At 38.6% G+C, this 17,892-nt stretch overlaps 1 protein-coding gene across 7 annotated transcripts; it reads right to left on the bottom strand.

The window, feature by feature from the left end:
• Positions 1-1,579: 1,579 nt before the first annotated feature.
• tbcela (tubulin folding cofactor E-like a) lies at positions 1,580-15,797 on the bottom strand. 7 transcript variants are annotated; one of them, XM_017694772.2, is made up of 10 exons: positions 14,574-15,766; positions 14,075-14,196; positions 11,992-12,204; positions 11,692-11,831; positions 10,601-10,782; positions 9,490-9,746; positions 8,494-8,620; positions 8,291-8,407; positions 7,955-7,990; positions 5,886-6,015 (listed from the first exon to the last, which is right to left on the bottom strand). In XM_017694772.2, the coding sequence occupies exons 3-9, from the start codon at positions 12,179-12,181 to the stop codon at positions 7,963-7,965; spliced, it is 1,041 nt and encodes a 346-aa protein (XP_017550261.1). In that variant the 5' UTR covers positions 12,182-12,204; positions 14,075-14,196; positions 14,574-15,766; the 3' UTR covers positions 5,886-6,015; positions 7,955-7,962. The 7 variants fall into 7 exon arrangements, with proteins under 7 accessions (XP_037402622.1, XP_017550257.1, XP_017550258.1 ...); XM_037546725.1 differs by lacking the exon at positions 7,955-7,990 and having other exon boundaries at positions 1,580-6,015; positions 11,992-12,134; positions 15,692-15,797; XM_017694768.2 differs by lacking the exon at positions 7,955-7,990 and having other exon boundaries at positions 1,580-6,015; positions 15,692-15,797.
• Positions 15,798-17,892: the final 2,095 nt, after the last annotated feature.

Here is a 17,892-nt window from a genome sequence, read left to right on the forward strand (position 1 = left end):
GAGACCACCCTTTTTGAATGTAATTTCCTGTTAAAACTGCCATTCAGTACAAGTTATTCATTTTCAGAATCTTTTTGTCTGAGATAATCCACTTAGGGAAGGGGAAAATCAAAGAAAAACATGGAAAAAACGAGTTTCCAAAACTGTAGTTAAAACAAACAAAAAACAGGATTAATGATTAAAAGTTAACACTTAAAATGGGACACTTAACAACTGTGCAAGTCCTGTTAGACCATCATCATCAAATAAGATTCACGGCTGCTTCAGACATGAAAAACTCCACAGGTGTTTATCCCTCCCCCGTGAGAAGACAGCTCAATGCTATGAGTCTGTAGAAATTTCTTCTGAAACTGAACTTTAGAGGTGTATCCCTACAACAAGCAAATATATACATGTTTATATACATATACAGCACTGCCTGAAAGTTTTAGGCAGCTAAGCAAATTTTTAAACAATTTATCTCAGCAGTGAGTTTATCACAATATACATTAGAATAAAGTCATATTCATAATTCAAATGAGCATAAAAATAATAGAAAGTAACAAGAATTTCTTGGGTCCATACTTTTCCTTGACACCTTCACAGCCGCCACAGAGACTCGTTAATATCATCAATTACATCATGAGGACTATTTACTGAAGCACTGATTGGTCAAACCAGGAGCTGCTGTTTAACTGCATATAATACTGGGCTTCCTCGAGGAGAGGTTTGAAAATGGTTAAACGAACACACTCGCATCCAGAAAATCACTAAATATAGTGATTATACTCACACATATATAAATATGTATACATTCACCGGCCACTTTATTAGCTACATTATGTACCTGTTCAGTTGTTTATTAACACAAATAACTAATCAGCCAGTCACATGGCCGCAACTCAATGCATTTAGGCATATAGAGGTGGTCACGACAACTTCCTGAAGTGCAGACCGAGCATCAGAATGGAGAAGAAAGGTGATTTAAGTGACTTTGAACGTGGTGTGGTTGTTGGTGCCAGACGGGCTGGTCTGAGTATTTCAGAAACTGCTGATCTACTGGGATTTTCACGCACAACCATCCTAGGGTTTACAGAGAACGGTCCGAACAAGAGGAAATATCCAGTGAGCAGCAGTTGTGTGGACGAAAATGCCTTGTTGATGTGAGAGGTCAGAGGAGACTAAGACTTTTGCACAGTACTGTATAATTATATTATTATAATTTTATATATATATATATATATATATATATATATATATATATATATATATATATATATGTGTGTGTGTATGTATGTATGTATGTATGTATGTATGTATATATATATATATAGCAAATTTCTGTTAAATTGTGTTTCCTGTTTTTCCCTGATGCTGCTATATGACTTGAATAAACTTGTTCTTAAAGATCATTTTGACTGGAAATTAAACAGATGAGTGGTCTCTGACTTTTGCACAAGACTATAGCCACCTTATTGGGGCCCCTGTAAATACACTGTAAATACAAGCAAATAAGCTTTCGACAGTAATACTGTTATGATGACGGGAGTAAACTGAAAAGATGAACTGCAAGAAACCACACAATGTGAATAGAACAAAGTTGTAAACACACCTCAGATTTCTTTATTTCCCTTCCACTTTCGAAGCATTTCATGCCCACCAACATTGAAAATATGTTGCAGATTGATTCATTTCCACTTATTTGTGCAACAGCATAAGTCAGTGAACACATGCATTTGGATGGATGACCTGGTGAAAGCAAATCCATAACCATGCCATTTGAACCTCACGCTTCTGTATATGCAAGACTGAACAAAAACAACTGTTTTCTCAGCACTCATGTTGATGGACAGTAAATGTACTCAATGGGTGGGAGTCAATTTCTCTGTCCCTTTTGTAGCGAAGTACTGTTACATACCCTTCACAATACACATTTGTCACATTGTTCAGATTTGAAGATTAGGTCTTCCTTTGGAGGTTAAAGCAAGGTTTAAAAATGATACCTGATACATAACTTCTAGATATGTGGCTCTGAAACAAACTATTAAAAACCACTACTAGAGAACATCCACAGCATACATTCAGAGCTAATTAAATTAATTTCAGAAGAAATTAATGCAAATAAATAAAATCCAGGCATTAAATAAAACATTACAAAAGAAAGCAATGAAAACAACGACAATTTCTTTTACATTATCCATCCATTCAAAGGTATTTCTTCAAAAAGAACACGATGTAAACTCCTGCTAACTTTGATCATTTGCTTTAAGCACAATCAGGGTGCAAAGCATTCTTTTTTCAACAAATATTAGCCAGTAATCAAACATGTACAATACACCTTTTTATATGGGCAGGTCCCTCGATTAAATACAATACAAAACAATGAGCGCTTTGTCTTTTCTTCCAATATGGGAATGTGATTATACATATAGTCCTCATGGTCTATTCTCAGGTTGAATACAGATTGAAGTTACTACTTGCTCTCTAACCAACTACCCACTTGTGTTTTGGTTATCATCTATATGGAAAACAAAGATGACATCACAAACTACTCTGTTATTCTGAAATAGCATGATTTGGACAATGTCACCTTAAACACCATTTGTTGAAAAAAACAATAGTACAGTTAAACCACGTACAACAGTTACAGTAAAAACTAAACGGACATTGCTATAGTTATCTGCACACTTCATTTTCATTGGTTTTCCAAATCTGGAGCTATTACAACCTGAAATGTAGCTGTCAACCTACTGGGTATATCTTACCAGGGTATTAATGTGCAAAAACCATGAACTGTATAGATACATGAGTTGTGTCTATGATCAGTAACATTGTGTCTAATAATTTATAATTATAAATAAACTACACCCTAACTTTCATAGAATACTTTAGAGTAATATGTTTTCTACAGATATTTTATTACCAAAACAACAACAAAAAAAAAAATCATATAGTGTTCTAAAGGTGCCAGTGATATGACGATTATATTAATTATACTAACTGTAAAACTGGAGGAATCTTGGTCATTTTGCTAAAGTATATTATATTTCTGGAATATATAGTACTATATTGGATAATACTCTGTGCCCACCAAAAGTCACATCCAAATGGTCAAATATAGGAATATATTTTAAAAATTTGCCTTGAAATTAGTGATGCTTGGTAATATTCATTTGGTCTAAGCACTAACCTCACTTGGAACACGACAGTAGATCTAAACCACCGCTCTGTTAAAACTGTGTATTTTTAATGGAGTTATCCCAACATAATGACATATTACTGATATCAGACATTGTTGTATTTTAAATTTGAGTGAGAACTGTGCCTATTTTTTGATCTTCATTTTGCTGCCAGTTGCTTTAATGCGTGCTCACAGTCTTGTCACAACCAATAACAAAGAATATCCAGTGCAAATTAAATCCTGAATTTTTTTTTCTAGGACTAACTCATTGATTCTAGTCTCTAAATTTTAAACTTTCAACATGGTCATATCCTGAAAAAAAAAAGGAAACAGTCCTGATCTGCACAGTCACCCAGTGCTTGTAAACAGATTCATGAGAATGAAAACGGCAGAGCATACTCATATTTTAACAAATGCCACCAAACCAAAAGAAGACAAGCGTATATAATATAACACAGTAAAAAACAAATGAAATTAAATCCAGCTGCATAAATGCAGTGGAGATTTAAACCTAGAAGTACCAGTGAACAGAAGTCATTAAGGTATGATTTTTTTCATTAAGATATCACCATGTGGCTCTGATATATATGTAGCATTTTTTTTTCTATTGGCAAGATGGAACTTTTGGGCATTCGGCTTTGTATGCGCCTTTAAAGAATAGCGGCTTTTCTTTATCAATCTGGTGGCTTCATTAAAGAAAAATCACAAAAACATGTCCAGCTTGTCCTCATCACCAAGCAAGTCAGTCAAACCACAAAGAAATAATATGAATCAGCTTTCAGTCAACAGGGTTTCTTGAAAGACACAAGCAGAATATGCAACACAAAATGCAAGCTATAATGCCATGACTACTGCATGCTTAACTGCACTTTTGGAGGTAAGATGTGTGTGAAGTTTTGATAATACAACGACTTTAATTCACTTGTTATTACGCATTCCCCAATCTTTCACCCTACACCTTTAATCACCATTAGAGATGCACTAACTGAATCACCTACTAAATGGCTGTTTTGGCCAACATTCCTTTTGTTTTCAGGGTGAAGATGACTGCAAATTAAACGTTTTTACAGTGAATAACAGTAGGTTGGGTAGTGTAGTGGTTAACACCTCTGCCTTGTAGACTGGGGTTCAATCCCCACCTGGGCAAACACCCTACACTATACCAATAAGAGTCCTTGGGCAAGACTCCTAACACCGCCTTGGCATACCTATATAAAATGATCAAATTGTATGTCGCTCTGGATAAGAGCGTCAGCCAAATGCCATAAATGTAAAATGTAGTAGTGATGCACCAATATGGGAAATGTGGGCTAACACCAATATCCATTATCTGATATTCAATACGCTTCAGCCAATGCCGACACATAAACATTAAAGATACTGGTACTAAATCTACCTGGAATAGCATTAGAGAGAAATCTAATATATTTGTAAAGGGTTAAAATGCTGTAAAATGAATAAAATGCAGATGTTTTAGCATCTCCTAAACATTACGCTATTCCAGAGTACAATTTATGTCAACAGATATTGGTTTGAGATACCTGTAAAATCTAAACATCTATCTGATCATTTTTTAAGGAACTGTCTGCCATTATTGATTTGATTATGATACGATTGTGCACCCCTACCTTGTACATTTTTACTAGATGGTCACACCAAGTCTATTTTGCACAATGCTACAGAGCAGTTCCTTCCTTTCTTTCAAAGCATCATCTCTGAATATCAGCTACTAAACCCTTAGACTGAATGGATACTGATGCTGAGGTTTTAAATAATTATTGTCTGATTCTGATCTGATTCTGGTGTTGATACTTATTCCCAACTCTAACCACCAGAGCAAACTCAGTTAGCTTGTTTTCATGCAATAATGGTACAATACAAAATAAATGAAAAAGGACTGTTGTTCAACTCTGCAATGTCCAACAAAGTTCAGTAGCATCTGTTTCTACAAAAAAAAGCATGAAAGGCCAGCACTTCCCCTCCGTAAGACGTTTCCAAATATGAGTCTTTTACTAGGCTGACACAGCATACATACACCAACAGCAAATCCACCATTTCTCCTCAAGACATCCGCACCATCCAACGCCTTTTCTGCACTTGCTGCAAACCAGGATAGCATGAGTCGCAGATGATTGTCACAAGGTTCTTAAGATGGATAAGATTTGGACCGCCAAAAAGTGCATCCTCTTTTGTGCTTTTGTCTTGAAGAGACAGGCATTTACTGAAAGTTAATAGCAAACCCCATACAAGGGCAAAGTCAACAAAAACAAGGGAAGCCACTTATATATACTATGGCAACAAGTGCAGGGCTGCACACATTAAGCAATGTGTGCAGTGACCGTGTAGTGACTGTGATCTGTGAGATGCCCTTTACAACACTACAATGTCTTTAAAATCTGAGCCAGTCTGATAAGTATAGGTGTTCTTTTTTCCTGAATCATGTCAAATACCGTGGACCCTTCAGAGGTCTAGTTCAGAAAGGATTTCAATATTCCAAACAGTTTTTCTAGGTCCTGTGAGTGCTGGTCAGTCATTTGGTCTTGGGCACCACCAGAATCTCGTCCCCGTCGCGAATGCTGTAGGAGTGGAGGGCCCTCGTGCTGTACTTCATCTCCTCAGGGCCGAAGGCGGAGCACATGTCTTTGTCGATGTAATAGAGGCGCATGTTACTGGTGGGAAGCTGAACCACTGTCCTCAGCTGCTTCTTCAGCTCGGCCACAGTCTGGTCCAACCGGATGCTCACCTGTTCCACTCGGTCCTCACAGTGCACCTCCACCTTAGCGTGGCAGCGTGGCCGCAGGTCAATTTCAGCCAGCGGCGCCAGCTTCCCATACTTGGTCACCAACGAGTGGTACCTTTCAAGTGGAGGCACAGTGAGTATTCATTAGTATTCCAAAGCCAAAAAATCAAATGTACACCACTTCAGCTTTGCACTGGCACTACAAAATAATATATCTAACAACTACTGGAAGCTTATAGCTATTGTAATGGAACTTCATGTCTAAATCTTTGTACAGCTGCTTTGTTATTTGTTTTTTGTCCCTTTTTAGATTACTGTATGTCATGTAGTCTGAAATTGTCTAAGTGAGTCTATTTTGCAGCAATGAACAACTCAATTTGGGACAACATTGTTTGGGATAATTAAGTCCATAAATATTTGGATGTCAACAACATCGATGACATCAATGGTTTAAGACTTCAATTCTTCAACAGATTTGCAACCAATTATTAAAAAATGTCATTTTTTAATCTATTGTTAGTTTGTCCAATAACTTTTAAGCCCCTAAAAAGGGAGGGAAGCATGTATAAAATGTGGTGATTTATGTGCCTACTTTGACAGGAAAGGTCCGTTTGACTGGCATGCAAAAAACCCAACCATAAACCATGCAACATGTAAGAGCAGGCGATTAATGAAATGGTGCACCAACAAAAACATATCCATGTAAAACAAGGTGCACTGGCAAACACGTTAATTTACTAGCAATTAATTGCTTCAACAAGCATTAATGAAGAACATTTAACAACACAATGCTCTGCACTTCACATTTTTTAATCCAGCTACTATATATTACTCTGAGAAGCTTATTGTTTTTATGATGTGCATGGTATGCGACTGCATACACAAGATTTCCCAGTGTACTAGTAAAAAGTGGTGAAAGTGCATACATGTGGACGTGTAGATAGCCAAAGAAAATGTAGTTGACAAAATTCCAATATCTTACAACACCATAAAAGCAATGAGTAAAATATAGTCCTCTCTGGGCAGAGTTTCTACAACCCCAATTCCAAAGAAGTTGGGACAGGGGCGTGTTTACCACTGTGTTACATCACCTTTCCTTTTAACAACACTCAATAAGCGTTTGGGAACTGAGGACACTAATTGTTGAAGCGTTGTAGGTGGAAATCTTTCTTGCTTGATGTACAACTGCAGTTGCTCAACAGTCCGGGGTCTCCGTTGTCGTATTTTGCACTTCATAATGCGCCACACGTTTTCAGTTCTGGAGACAGTTCTGTACTGCAGGTAGGCCAGTCTAGTACCCGCACTCTTTTACTACGAAGCCACGCTGTTGAGCGACGAACTGTGTTCACTGACAGTGGTTTTCTGAAGTGTTCCTGAGCCCATGTGGGGATATCCGTTACAGAATGATGTCGGTTTTTAATGCAGTGCCGCCTGAGGGATCGAAGGTCACGGGAATTCAATGTTGGTTTTCTGCCTTGCCGCTTACTTGCAGAGATTTCTCCAGATTCTCTGAATCTTTTGATGATATTATGGACTGTAGATGATGAAATCCCTAAATTCCTTGAAATTACATGTTGAGAAACGTTGTTAAACGTCTTAAACTGTTGGACTATTTACTCATGCAGTTGTTCACAAAGTGGTGAACCTCGCCCCATCCTTGCTTGTGAACAACTGAGCCTTTCAAGGATGCTCCCTTTATACCCAATTAACCTGTTGAATGTTCCAAACAGGTGTTTTTTGAACATTCCTCAACGTTCCCAGTCTTTTGTCGCCCCTGTCCCAACTTCTTTGGAACGTGTTGCAGGCATCAAATTCAAAAGTGAGTGAATATTTGCAAAAAAACAATAAAGTTTATCCGTTTGAACATTAAATATCTTGTCTTTGTAATGTATTCAATTGAATATAGGTTGAAAAGCATTTGCAAATCATCGTATTCTTATTTATGTTTTACACAATGTCCCAACTTCATTGGAATTGGGTTTGTAAGACTAAGACTAGGTGGCTTCCAACAACATGAGACTTGTAGCAATAGTGCGAGTAATTAAGAAACAAACTTTGAATATCAAACATCTTTGGCTGACTGAGGACATCTGGGACAAGGGGAGAATTGTTTAAATGTTATTTTTTGATAAAAGAAATAATTTGTGTACAAAGTGGAACAAGTAGAAATCTAACATTTTAAGCATTAATACATAACAAAAAGTCAAATAAAAGCCCTAACATTTGAAAACAAGATTTTCATTGATATGTGCAGAATTGCAAATTTAATTTTACATCAATTTTTTGAGCACACTTTTACAAAGCCCAACCCAAAAACCAACTATATTGTAATAAACCAGTTGTGGCTTTTCTGAAGCTGGTTGCTTTTCCTTGTACTAACTGCACTGTACCTGTGAGGCAGTTCCTCTTCAGGGTGATCCAGATGGTAACGGATGAAGAACCTCTCTGCGTCCTCTCGCTCTCCCTTTGACACCACACTCCCATTCAGGCAGGTCACAGACGCCAGTCTGTGGTGGGAGGAGACAGACAGCATTTTTTTAATTTCAGTCCCAGAGGAAAGTCTAAGAAAGGACAAAGAAACAGAGACACTTACTGTGCTATCATGAGACTGCGTCGCTCCGTGTTGGTGTAGGTCTGCAGAAGGGGAATGCCCTGTAGCCTCACCTCCTCCAGTTTAGGTAAGAAATTTAGCTTCTCAATGTCCTCCCAGCGATTTAGACCTACACACACAAGTGCCGTAATAAAAAGAAACCCAGGTAATCAGGTCATTTTGTGTTGTGCTGCATTACTAAGGGTTTGCCTGATTTAGAATTTAACAGATTTAGAAATGCTACTCAAAAAACCGTACTTGTATTTTTAATATTTAAATATTATGTAAATATAACACTGTGCAAAAGTCAGAGACCACCCTTCAATTATTAAAGCTATTCATTTTGAGGCAGCACGGTGGCGCGGTGGGTAGCGCTGTCGCCTCACAGCGAGGAGGGCCTGGGTTTGATTCCCCTGCCAGGTGACCGGGGTCCTCTCCCCGTGTCTGGGAGGGGGAGGGGCGGCAGAAAACATATTTTGACTTTACACAAAAGCCACAATAACTAAATATAATCTAATTTATTCAGAATTTAGTATTTAGACTTGTTTTCAGTTTTTTAAAGAAAATTTCAGGGATGTTTTTCCACATCTCATTCAGTGATGCTGAGCTCTGGATTATAGGGTGATCAGCCCATTGTTCTGACAACACCAGCATTTTCTCGGTGGTTGATTTGCAGACAGATCGTTTGAATTTCCACGTCCTTATGCAAGTACATTATCTTACATCTAACCTCCTCAGAAATATATCCTGAAAATGAATAACTTATGAATAACTTGCACTTGTGGGCTGATCTGACTGGAAATTAAATAAAGGGGTGGTTGCTGACTTTCACACAATATTATTTTCTATAATAATTATTTTTAACAATATTACTTTGCTTTACATTAAAAACTAACTTGAATTCTTTAACGAACTAGGCCAATTTAAAATGAAACAATAGACACACATTTAATAGATGACGCCAATTTATATGATCTTTTTAATCATAAGAAATCTTACCTGAGTTATGCAGATTGATGCTGCGCAAATTGGGAAAAAGTCGGCAGAGATTGTCCCCCGACTCAAGAATGGAGCTCAGGTTGTTGTTAGCCAGGACGAGCGTATCCAGAGAGGGGAACATTGAGCCAAACTTGCGCACCTCGCTCCAGTCATGCAGACTGTTGTCCGTTATGTGCAGCAGCCGAAGCGAAGTACATGGAGTGGCAGAAGCCGTCACAGTATTGTACTCATTAAGGCACAGGAACAGCTCCTCCAGTCTAGAGGACCCACATGAATGTCAGTGGAAAGAGGAGTCTTTTGTGATACATATCATGCCTATTCCTTGCCTATTCTCTGAACACCATGCCACATCTGGAATGCTTTGCCACTGTGCTCACACAGCCTGTTGACATCAGCAGCAAAATGAAAAGCAAGATGTTCTGAGAGGCTCATGCCATGTCGCTCAGGTAAAACAAGCCTGAAAATAATCTGTCAATCGAAATGTCCAGCCTACAGCCTACAGCCAGCCTTCCGTTGCCAGAAACCAGTGCTGAAGGTCTAGAGGATGGCAGCAACAGATAACCTATCATTTCAAGCTTCACATCTACAAAATGGACTGACAATGTAGGTGTGTCTAATAGAGTGGACAGTAAGTGGAACGAGTGTTTAAAAACTGGAAGGAAGCACTGCTGTGTCTGATACACTTGTGCCAGCACAACTCACTAATATGCCACCACCATGTCAGTGTCACTGAAGAGAATAATCAACCACCCAAATAATACATGCACACTGGTGGTCCCTTTCTGGGTCATGGCCCTTGATGAATGGAGCAAAGGAAGGCTAACAAATTACACAAAGACAGATGGACTACAGTAGAACTACAAGTGCATAACTCAATAAAATGTCTAGTGATCTTAAGACTAGAGAAGTGAAGCTGACAGCATAAACCAAAATCCACTTGAATTCAATATTTCTAACTTAAGGAATCAGTAACCAACATGGTGTCTGAAATCCTGAGGGCATCCCAAGGCCAGTGTCTGTCACGTGCAGTGATCTCTTTCAGTGAACCTCAATATCAGCACATGCGGTTTTTGATTACAGAAATGCTGACACTAAGAGTTGGTGATCTTACTCAGGCATCTCGCGCGTGAAGGTGTGCACGACATCCCAGGACACTTGGGTGTTGTTGAGGACGAAGCGCCGCACTCTGGAGAAAGCCTCAGCATAGTCTGGCTCCAGCACCGCTTCACTCAGTGGGTTCGAGCTGAGGTTCAGGAAGTCCAGGTTTGGAATGTTCGCAACAATCTTACTGATCTGAAACAGGAGTTAAAGCAGAACATTCAGATTTGAGATGAGAATTCAGAATGACAGAAGAAAAAAAAGGAATGAGCTGTATACATTTTTGCTACTGTAGAACCCAGATTTCCCCTCAAGGATCAATAAATCAAATTGCTGTTGTCAGAAGAAAACCTCATATCTCCAAAATGACAAAAAGCCTAAAATACAGGAGATACAAGGCTTTCTTCTGACAGCAGCGATATGTACTTGATGTATCTAATAAGGCTGCATCACATAGACATAATAAAATTATTATTATACTTCTACACATTGAGATTTCAGCACCTTGGAATATATAAACAGCCCCCCTTGTCCTGCATTTTTTGTATTTTATTTTTTTTCCAAGGTCCTCTTTGATGTTGGTATAGGTTTATGTAACAAAAACATGCACTTATTATTAAACAGGCTGTTTTAATTAGTCATACTGTGGCACATAAATGACCTCTGTTCCGATTGGCTGCCATGTATTTTGCCTCATTCAAAAAGCAGTTCAGCCGGAAACACTTATTATAGCTTGTGAAAGGGCAGGGCTAAACCTCTGTAGGTTGAACAGGTAGATGTATGTAAATGCTTTGGTTTTCATGACATTTTAAAAACAATGAATTCAAAATGGCTTCTTAGTTTCCATATACAGACTCTATAGACTGATGAACATATGGTACTTTATGAAACTTTAAAAATGTTTACCTGCTACATTTGGTTGCCCATGACATGCGTTGGTGAATCAATAATGATTAAATATTGGGTTGTAATAGTGTGACCAAAATAACTTACCATATCAGAACTGCAACGGCTGCCATAATGGGTAACAAACATCATATTGTGCCCTTCTATCAATCTTTATTTACCTACAGTGGCTCAAGAGGGCAGAAAGAAGACACCCACCTCATGCCAGTCCATGAGTTTATTATGAGATAGGTCCAGCTCAACTACATGAGCACAGAACGCTGCAATCTCTCCTTCATCTCCTGCACTCGTGATTCCACAGCCATTCAAGACTAACACACTGGGCAAGTTCAGCCGGTCTATAGGGATGAAAAAAAAAAAAACCTTATCCCATCAATTTACTCTGGATTCAAACTAATAAGCATAAATTAAGCCAATATAAGAACATATTATTTTCTCCCTATTGACTGAATTCACTTTCTTATGGTGGTATCGGTCTTCTCTAAAGACTTGCCTCACCTTTCATAGGAGATCCCTGGTGGCCAGACGGTACAACCACCCCCATTCCTGGGCCTCGGCGGTACGGAAAGTTCTCTGGGCTGTATTTTTCACTGATCACTTGCATGAATGTGCGGCCTTCCCCCTCAGGTGCCTCCATGGCCCTGTCCAACACAGGACTGACGTCTGAGACGACGCACGTAGAACTCATTCACTGCTTTAAGTGCAATCAAACTGAGACAGAGACCAAAAAACTCAGTACGCATCTACAGTTTCAATTCATGACCAGGTCAGAAAAAGGTTTGTAGTTTAGTAGTATTGATACAATTTAACATCACTATATTCAGCGAATATAGCACAATATCACATAGACAGACAGATAGAACTTTATGAAGGGTAACTGCAGTGTTTCAGTAGCAAGACATAATTGCACATAAACGTTTATGTGATACACAGAAAATAAAACATAGAAATAAAAAAAAGACATTAGCTGAAGTATAAGAAAGTAAAAATAAAACTATATTTGTATTTGCATATAAGACAGATTTATTGTCTTTACATGACAGTGGGCACCAAGTGGTATGAGGTGGTATAAAAGCACAATGAGTATAGGCATAACTAGGATATTACAGTGCAAAGTTCACAGAGAGAGTGTCATTACAGTAGCAGTTATGATATATTGCACAGTGAGTATTAACAGGAGAGGTGATTATAGTGATGTGATTCAGCATAGTTCAGTATCGTCTCTGCAGTAAGGAGACTCATTGTAGAGCCTTACAACAGTGGGTAAGAAAGATCTCACACAGCGCTCTTTAACACAGCGCAGCTGTAACAGTCTGACACTGAATGTGCTTCTCTGTTTATCCAGTGTAGCATGCAGGTGGTGAGAGGTGTTGTCCAAGAAGGCTAACAGCTTGTTAAACGTCTATGCTATTTAAGTTTGTGTTAATATAGTTAAAGAACCCATACTTCCCAGAGTGCTGCTACTTCACGCTAAGATAATGTCTTACACACCTGACATAGCTGGAATGTTTTCATCTCTTACACCACATTTAAGCGTTAACTAAAAAACTTCCAGAAAGGAAACTTATTATTTATTTATTTTGTATGTGTTTTAAACTGTTCTTTCAAGCATTCTGAAACACCACACAAACGACAGAGTGTTACCTTTCAGTATATCTAAAAATTATAATCAATTTTATCAATATTGTTCTGTGACCCAAATACTAGTAAACCAGCATGTTTAGAAAACAAAGACTCAATTCTGGTTTGGAGGGGTATAGCACAACACACACAAGTCATTTCTCTTCTCACTCATACCTGATTCAAGTTATGAATTATTTACTAGGTTTAAGGGCCACTTTGGCCACAATGGAAAAACCTCCTTCTGAAGTGTCTTAAAGCTGGAAGTAAATCTTGAAAGACTACAAGTGTGGCTACCTGGCTAATTACTTAACTTAATTACTCCTTTAACCAAGAACAATGTTTAACAACTTACTGAGGTTACTGATAATAAAGTAACCTCGATAAGGTATTTAATAAACATATATGCAGTGCTAAAGGAAGTTAGCACCACAGATATATTTATTAGCCTCTAGATCAGATCAAATCCTAAACCAGTCAGGATATTCTGAGCGGTGTAGGGATTCCTAATGACTGTGTGATGCAATGGATGCTGCGTATTGTAGTGGTAGAACACTGACTGATGAAAGCATAAAAATAATGCAAAATTAATTCTGCAAAACCGATAAGGCTGAGGTAGAGATGGCATGTTACCTGTACTGACATTAAAACCTTGATTATCAGCTGATATGGATCTGATATTCTATCTTTAAAATGAGAAAATATTTAATTAAAGCACTTCACTTAAGGCACGCATCTAAAAGAGTGGGCCATCACACTTAAACACTCTACCTCACAGTAAGAAAAACACAGCAAACAACGGTAACACGGTAGACACCAAAGTGCCCTCAACTCCAGCTTCCTGGGACAAGAACTAACGATCCCTGGTCTAGATATTATTTTGAAGAATTTTGAGCTGCCTGCAATGGACTGTTCCAATCTAACATACAAAATAGGAGCAAAAGTACTTTAGGAATCTTACCTGCTGTAAATGTGTCTTTCCACAAGTCCTCGACCACACTTTTCTGTGTGTCCTGTAAGGCTACTCAGTTCACCTTTCCTTAACACGGAGCTCAGAGATGTGAGGAGGGACACCAGAAGCAACTGAGGAAAACAAGTATTGAATCAGCAAGAGGCCCAAGCCCATGCAAACAGACAGCTTTTTTTCAAGATAGACTGAATAACCTAAGTTTACAACTCAGTGCTAGTTTCATTCTGCATGACAAAGAAAGCAGGAGGAGCAGCGGCAGCTGCACATGACAAAACAAAAGACTAGTATACTCAACGACAAAGTTGCCATGGTGTTACAGCCAGAGGAAATTTTACTGAATGAGCATGGAAATAACAATTTAGCTACTTTTCTGTCATCTATATTTCTGTCTTCATTTCTGGTCAATTCCCTGCATAACACACCTGTGGAGATGTAAACAAAGTCATTCAGAGCGATTTGGTATGAAACAGTTCACTCTAGAGAAACTTACCGACTCAGATGTCTTTACAGTGGTTGTGACAGAAACCAGGTTGTGATACACAAATACAGCAAAAACCAGTGAACCTACATGTTGATCACGTTAAAGTAATCAACGTTACATATAATAAAGTATGTTTGCCATGGTTACAAGGCCCCCATTGACCGCTTCACACTGAAGGAATTTTAAAAACACAGTTAGGACCTAAGCCGTTCAAAAAACTATCATAAAACAGTGTCTCAGTCACCACATTCATAACTATTTCGCGTTAACAGCTTTCTGTGGGCTAGCTCTTAAATGCATTTAGACATTCAGATATCTGGTTCCTATCACCACCATTGTAAGCGAATCTGACTTGGCAAGTTTCTCAGTTCTCGGCAAAACCACTCTGAAAGACATCTTAAACGTTTCATTATGCAGGAATTTTGAAAGCTGTGTGGACGTTCCCTTTAACTGACTTCAAATACGCGAAGGCAAAAATTACGTTATAGCTCTTCATCTGTTAATAGCCAAGCTGGGTTAAGACACTGTAATGACACCACACAGGGTCTTGAAAAAGAAGCGTCAAAGAACTGAACACGTATATAACATTACAGACTGTGTCTTCACCAGATCTGGTGGAAAGTTCAAAGACTAACATGTGATCAACATGATTCCCAACTCAGCTGTGACAGTACAAGGAATTAAGCACGAGAGACGACCGTGCGTTGTTTTAGGAGCAGTCTGCTTTGTGTCCTCCTCGTAAATCGCTTTGTAAGCTAAGCTGGTAACTAACTTGCGGACTGAATGGACAGCTGGATCCTACAGCGAGCCGTAATGATGACAGACAGGCCAGTAAAGCTAGCGGTTTCCACCTAGGAAACAACAGCGTTAATGAGAGAGTGAGCAAACGACGAAACCTGCCGGAGCCGCTTAGCTAACGAACTTAACGGACGAGCAGCGTTTGTTTGCCTGAGAGTGAAGCTGTCCACCCGGAGACTGTTATTACTGCCGGCCGACCACCGCAGCTAGCTTTACACTTCACAACAACAAGGCTGCTGGGGTGACGGTTAACGGTCTCCTGCTCAGCTGATACCCACGAAAAGGCAGGCAGCGTAACGCCAAGAGAGCGTACAGAAGAAAACAGTCACTTTTATCTCTGAGCTCCTCTTCCGTCTTGTTATTGTTGTTTTTAGCTGTCACACCAGACCATTTGTGTAGGAAGTGACGTCATATGTGGCCACGGACTGTGATTTGACGACCTTTGTTTTTATTTATTTATTTTTCAAAATTGCATTTAATTTCACATATTTTTGTCCAAACACAGAGTCAGCAGATTCACATGATCGCACGATGAACAGAGAAAAGGAGAAACGCTTGGAAGAATCAACGCAAGACTTTATTGGGGAAAAAAAAAGATAACGAAAAAAAAAAATCTTGTATTCTGAGTGGGCTCTTAAGGAACATTTTATTCTTTGATACTCGTCAAATAACGAAATGAATATGTTTCATTTTTAATGAATTTGATCCAAAATAGAGCAGCCTACCAAGTCTCTGCATGGCTCCAGAAACAAAAAGAAGCGGTCACATGAGAAGTCAGCCTGAGCGCGTGTGTCGCTCGTTCACTTATGTTTGCTTTTGCTTTTCTGTGTGTTGTGCTGGTTTCTTTCTCTGTCTTTGCACTGTACGTTTTTTGTTGAATCAAAAAAAAAGCATTACATAAAAAGGCAGCTGGCAAAAGTAGTCAAAATAATTGGGAGCACCATCATAGAAATGCTGCTTTTGTAAGAGCGTCACACTTCAAGAATAATGCAAGTAAACTGAGAGAAAACGTATGAAACAGCTGGGGCTGTTACAGTTGTGGCATCGTCATATTATGATGCAGAAATGTAACAATGCATGGTGGTTAATGGACATTTCATTGATTATTCCCCTTAATGAGGAGTTTACAAGAGCAGACTGCAAACGAGCAGCAACCCACTCCAGCACGTTTGGCCGTCATACACCACACTCCTCCCACCTCTCAGCTCTAGTCTCTTTGGTAAGCTGTGCATCAACATGGTAACTTTCACCATTTTCATTCCCATTTTGTTTAAAATATTGTGAGTATCGTGCCAACTATATATATATATATATATATATATATATGTGTGTGTGTGTGTATATATATATATATATATATATATATATATATATATATATATATATATATATATATATATATATATGTTTTCTCAGCATTATATATATATACATACATCCATCCATCCATTTTCTAAGCCATCAGGGTCGCAGGGGGGGGTGCTGGAGCCTATCCCAGCAGTCTTCGGGCGAAAGACAGGATACACCCTGGACAGGTCGCCAGTCCATCGCAGGGCAGACAGATAGACACAGACAGTCACTCGCTCACACATTCACACCTAGGGGCAATTTAGCATGTCCAATTGGCCTTTGGACACACAGACATACACACACACACACACACACACAGACAAAAACACACACACACACACATCCTCTAAGCCGCTTCTCCCTCAGGGTCGCGGGGGTACTGGAGCCTATCCCAGCTGTCACTGGGTGGAAGGCAGGACAGTAAAAAGTCTCATGATTATTTATTATAAGTCTTGACTTTTTCATATCTTTTGACTGTTGATCACACATATTTTTTCAAAAGATCTCCCGTAATACCAAAATGTATCAGGTGCATTTGACTCAGGTTCAAAAGTGAGTTAATTAGATATGAAGGCAGAGCACAAAACGAATGAAGAGAAAAAGAAGTAGTCCACCAAGAGTAGATATTGATGAAAAATATTGATCCCAAAATAATGGGCTTTTTGCATCAACATCGGCTCGTGCAACCAAGGTGTAAAGTTACTGCATACATTGTTTTATACCTTGTTTTATACCTGAGAACCAACATAATGCATTTTGTTATACTGGATATTCATATATATATGAATAATGATTTACATTGATTTAAATTCAATGAAATCATTTGCATATAAATGAATTTGTCTGCATATTAGAATTTCAAATTCATTACTGAGTTTAACATATTAGGAACAATAAAACATAGAATATAAAAAGGGATCCAAACACAAAATAATAATTATACAGTCACAACACAACTCTGATTTCTGTTTTATTGTATACCAGAAAAAATTGCAAAGGACTTAAATTTGAGTACCTGGGTAGAGGAGAAGCCTCCATAGGGATTCTGCTACCTCACCGGCCAGCTGACAATCCTATTATCATAGCCCAAATCAGCAGCAGTCACTTCAACTGCAGTGAGAACCGCTAGAAGAACATAGGAGCTGATCTCCACTGACAAGGTGTCAGAGTCATAAGATGA

Source organism: Pygocentrus nattereri, chromosome 17 (assembly GCF_015220715.1).
Source record: "Pygocentrus nattereri isolate fPygNat1 chromosome 17, fPygNat1.pri, whole genome shotgun sequence".
Lineage (NCBI taxonomy): Eukaryota > Metazoa > Chordata > Actinopteri > Characiformes > Serrasalmidae > Pygocentrus > Pygocentrus nattereri.

Coding starts and splice junctions, on each gene's coding strand:
- tbcela (XM_017694768.2), bottom strand. CDS start 12,181: ATGAGTTCTACGTGCGTCGTCTCAGACGTCAGTCCTGTGTTGGACAGG. Junction 11,832..11,991: donor CCAGGGATCTCCTATGAAAG/GTGAGGCAAGTC, acceptor TCATCCCTATAG/ACCGGCTGAACTTGCCCAGT. Junction 6,016..8,290: donor GAAGAGGAACTGCCTCACAG/GTACAGTGCAGT, acceptor TCCACTTGAAAG/GTACCACTCGTTGGTGACCA.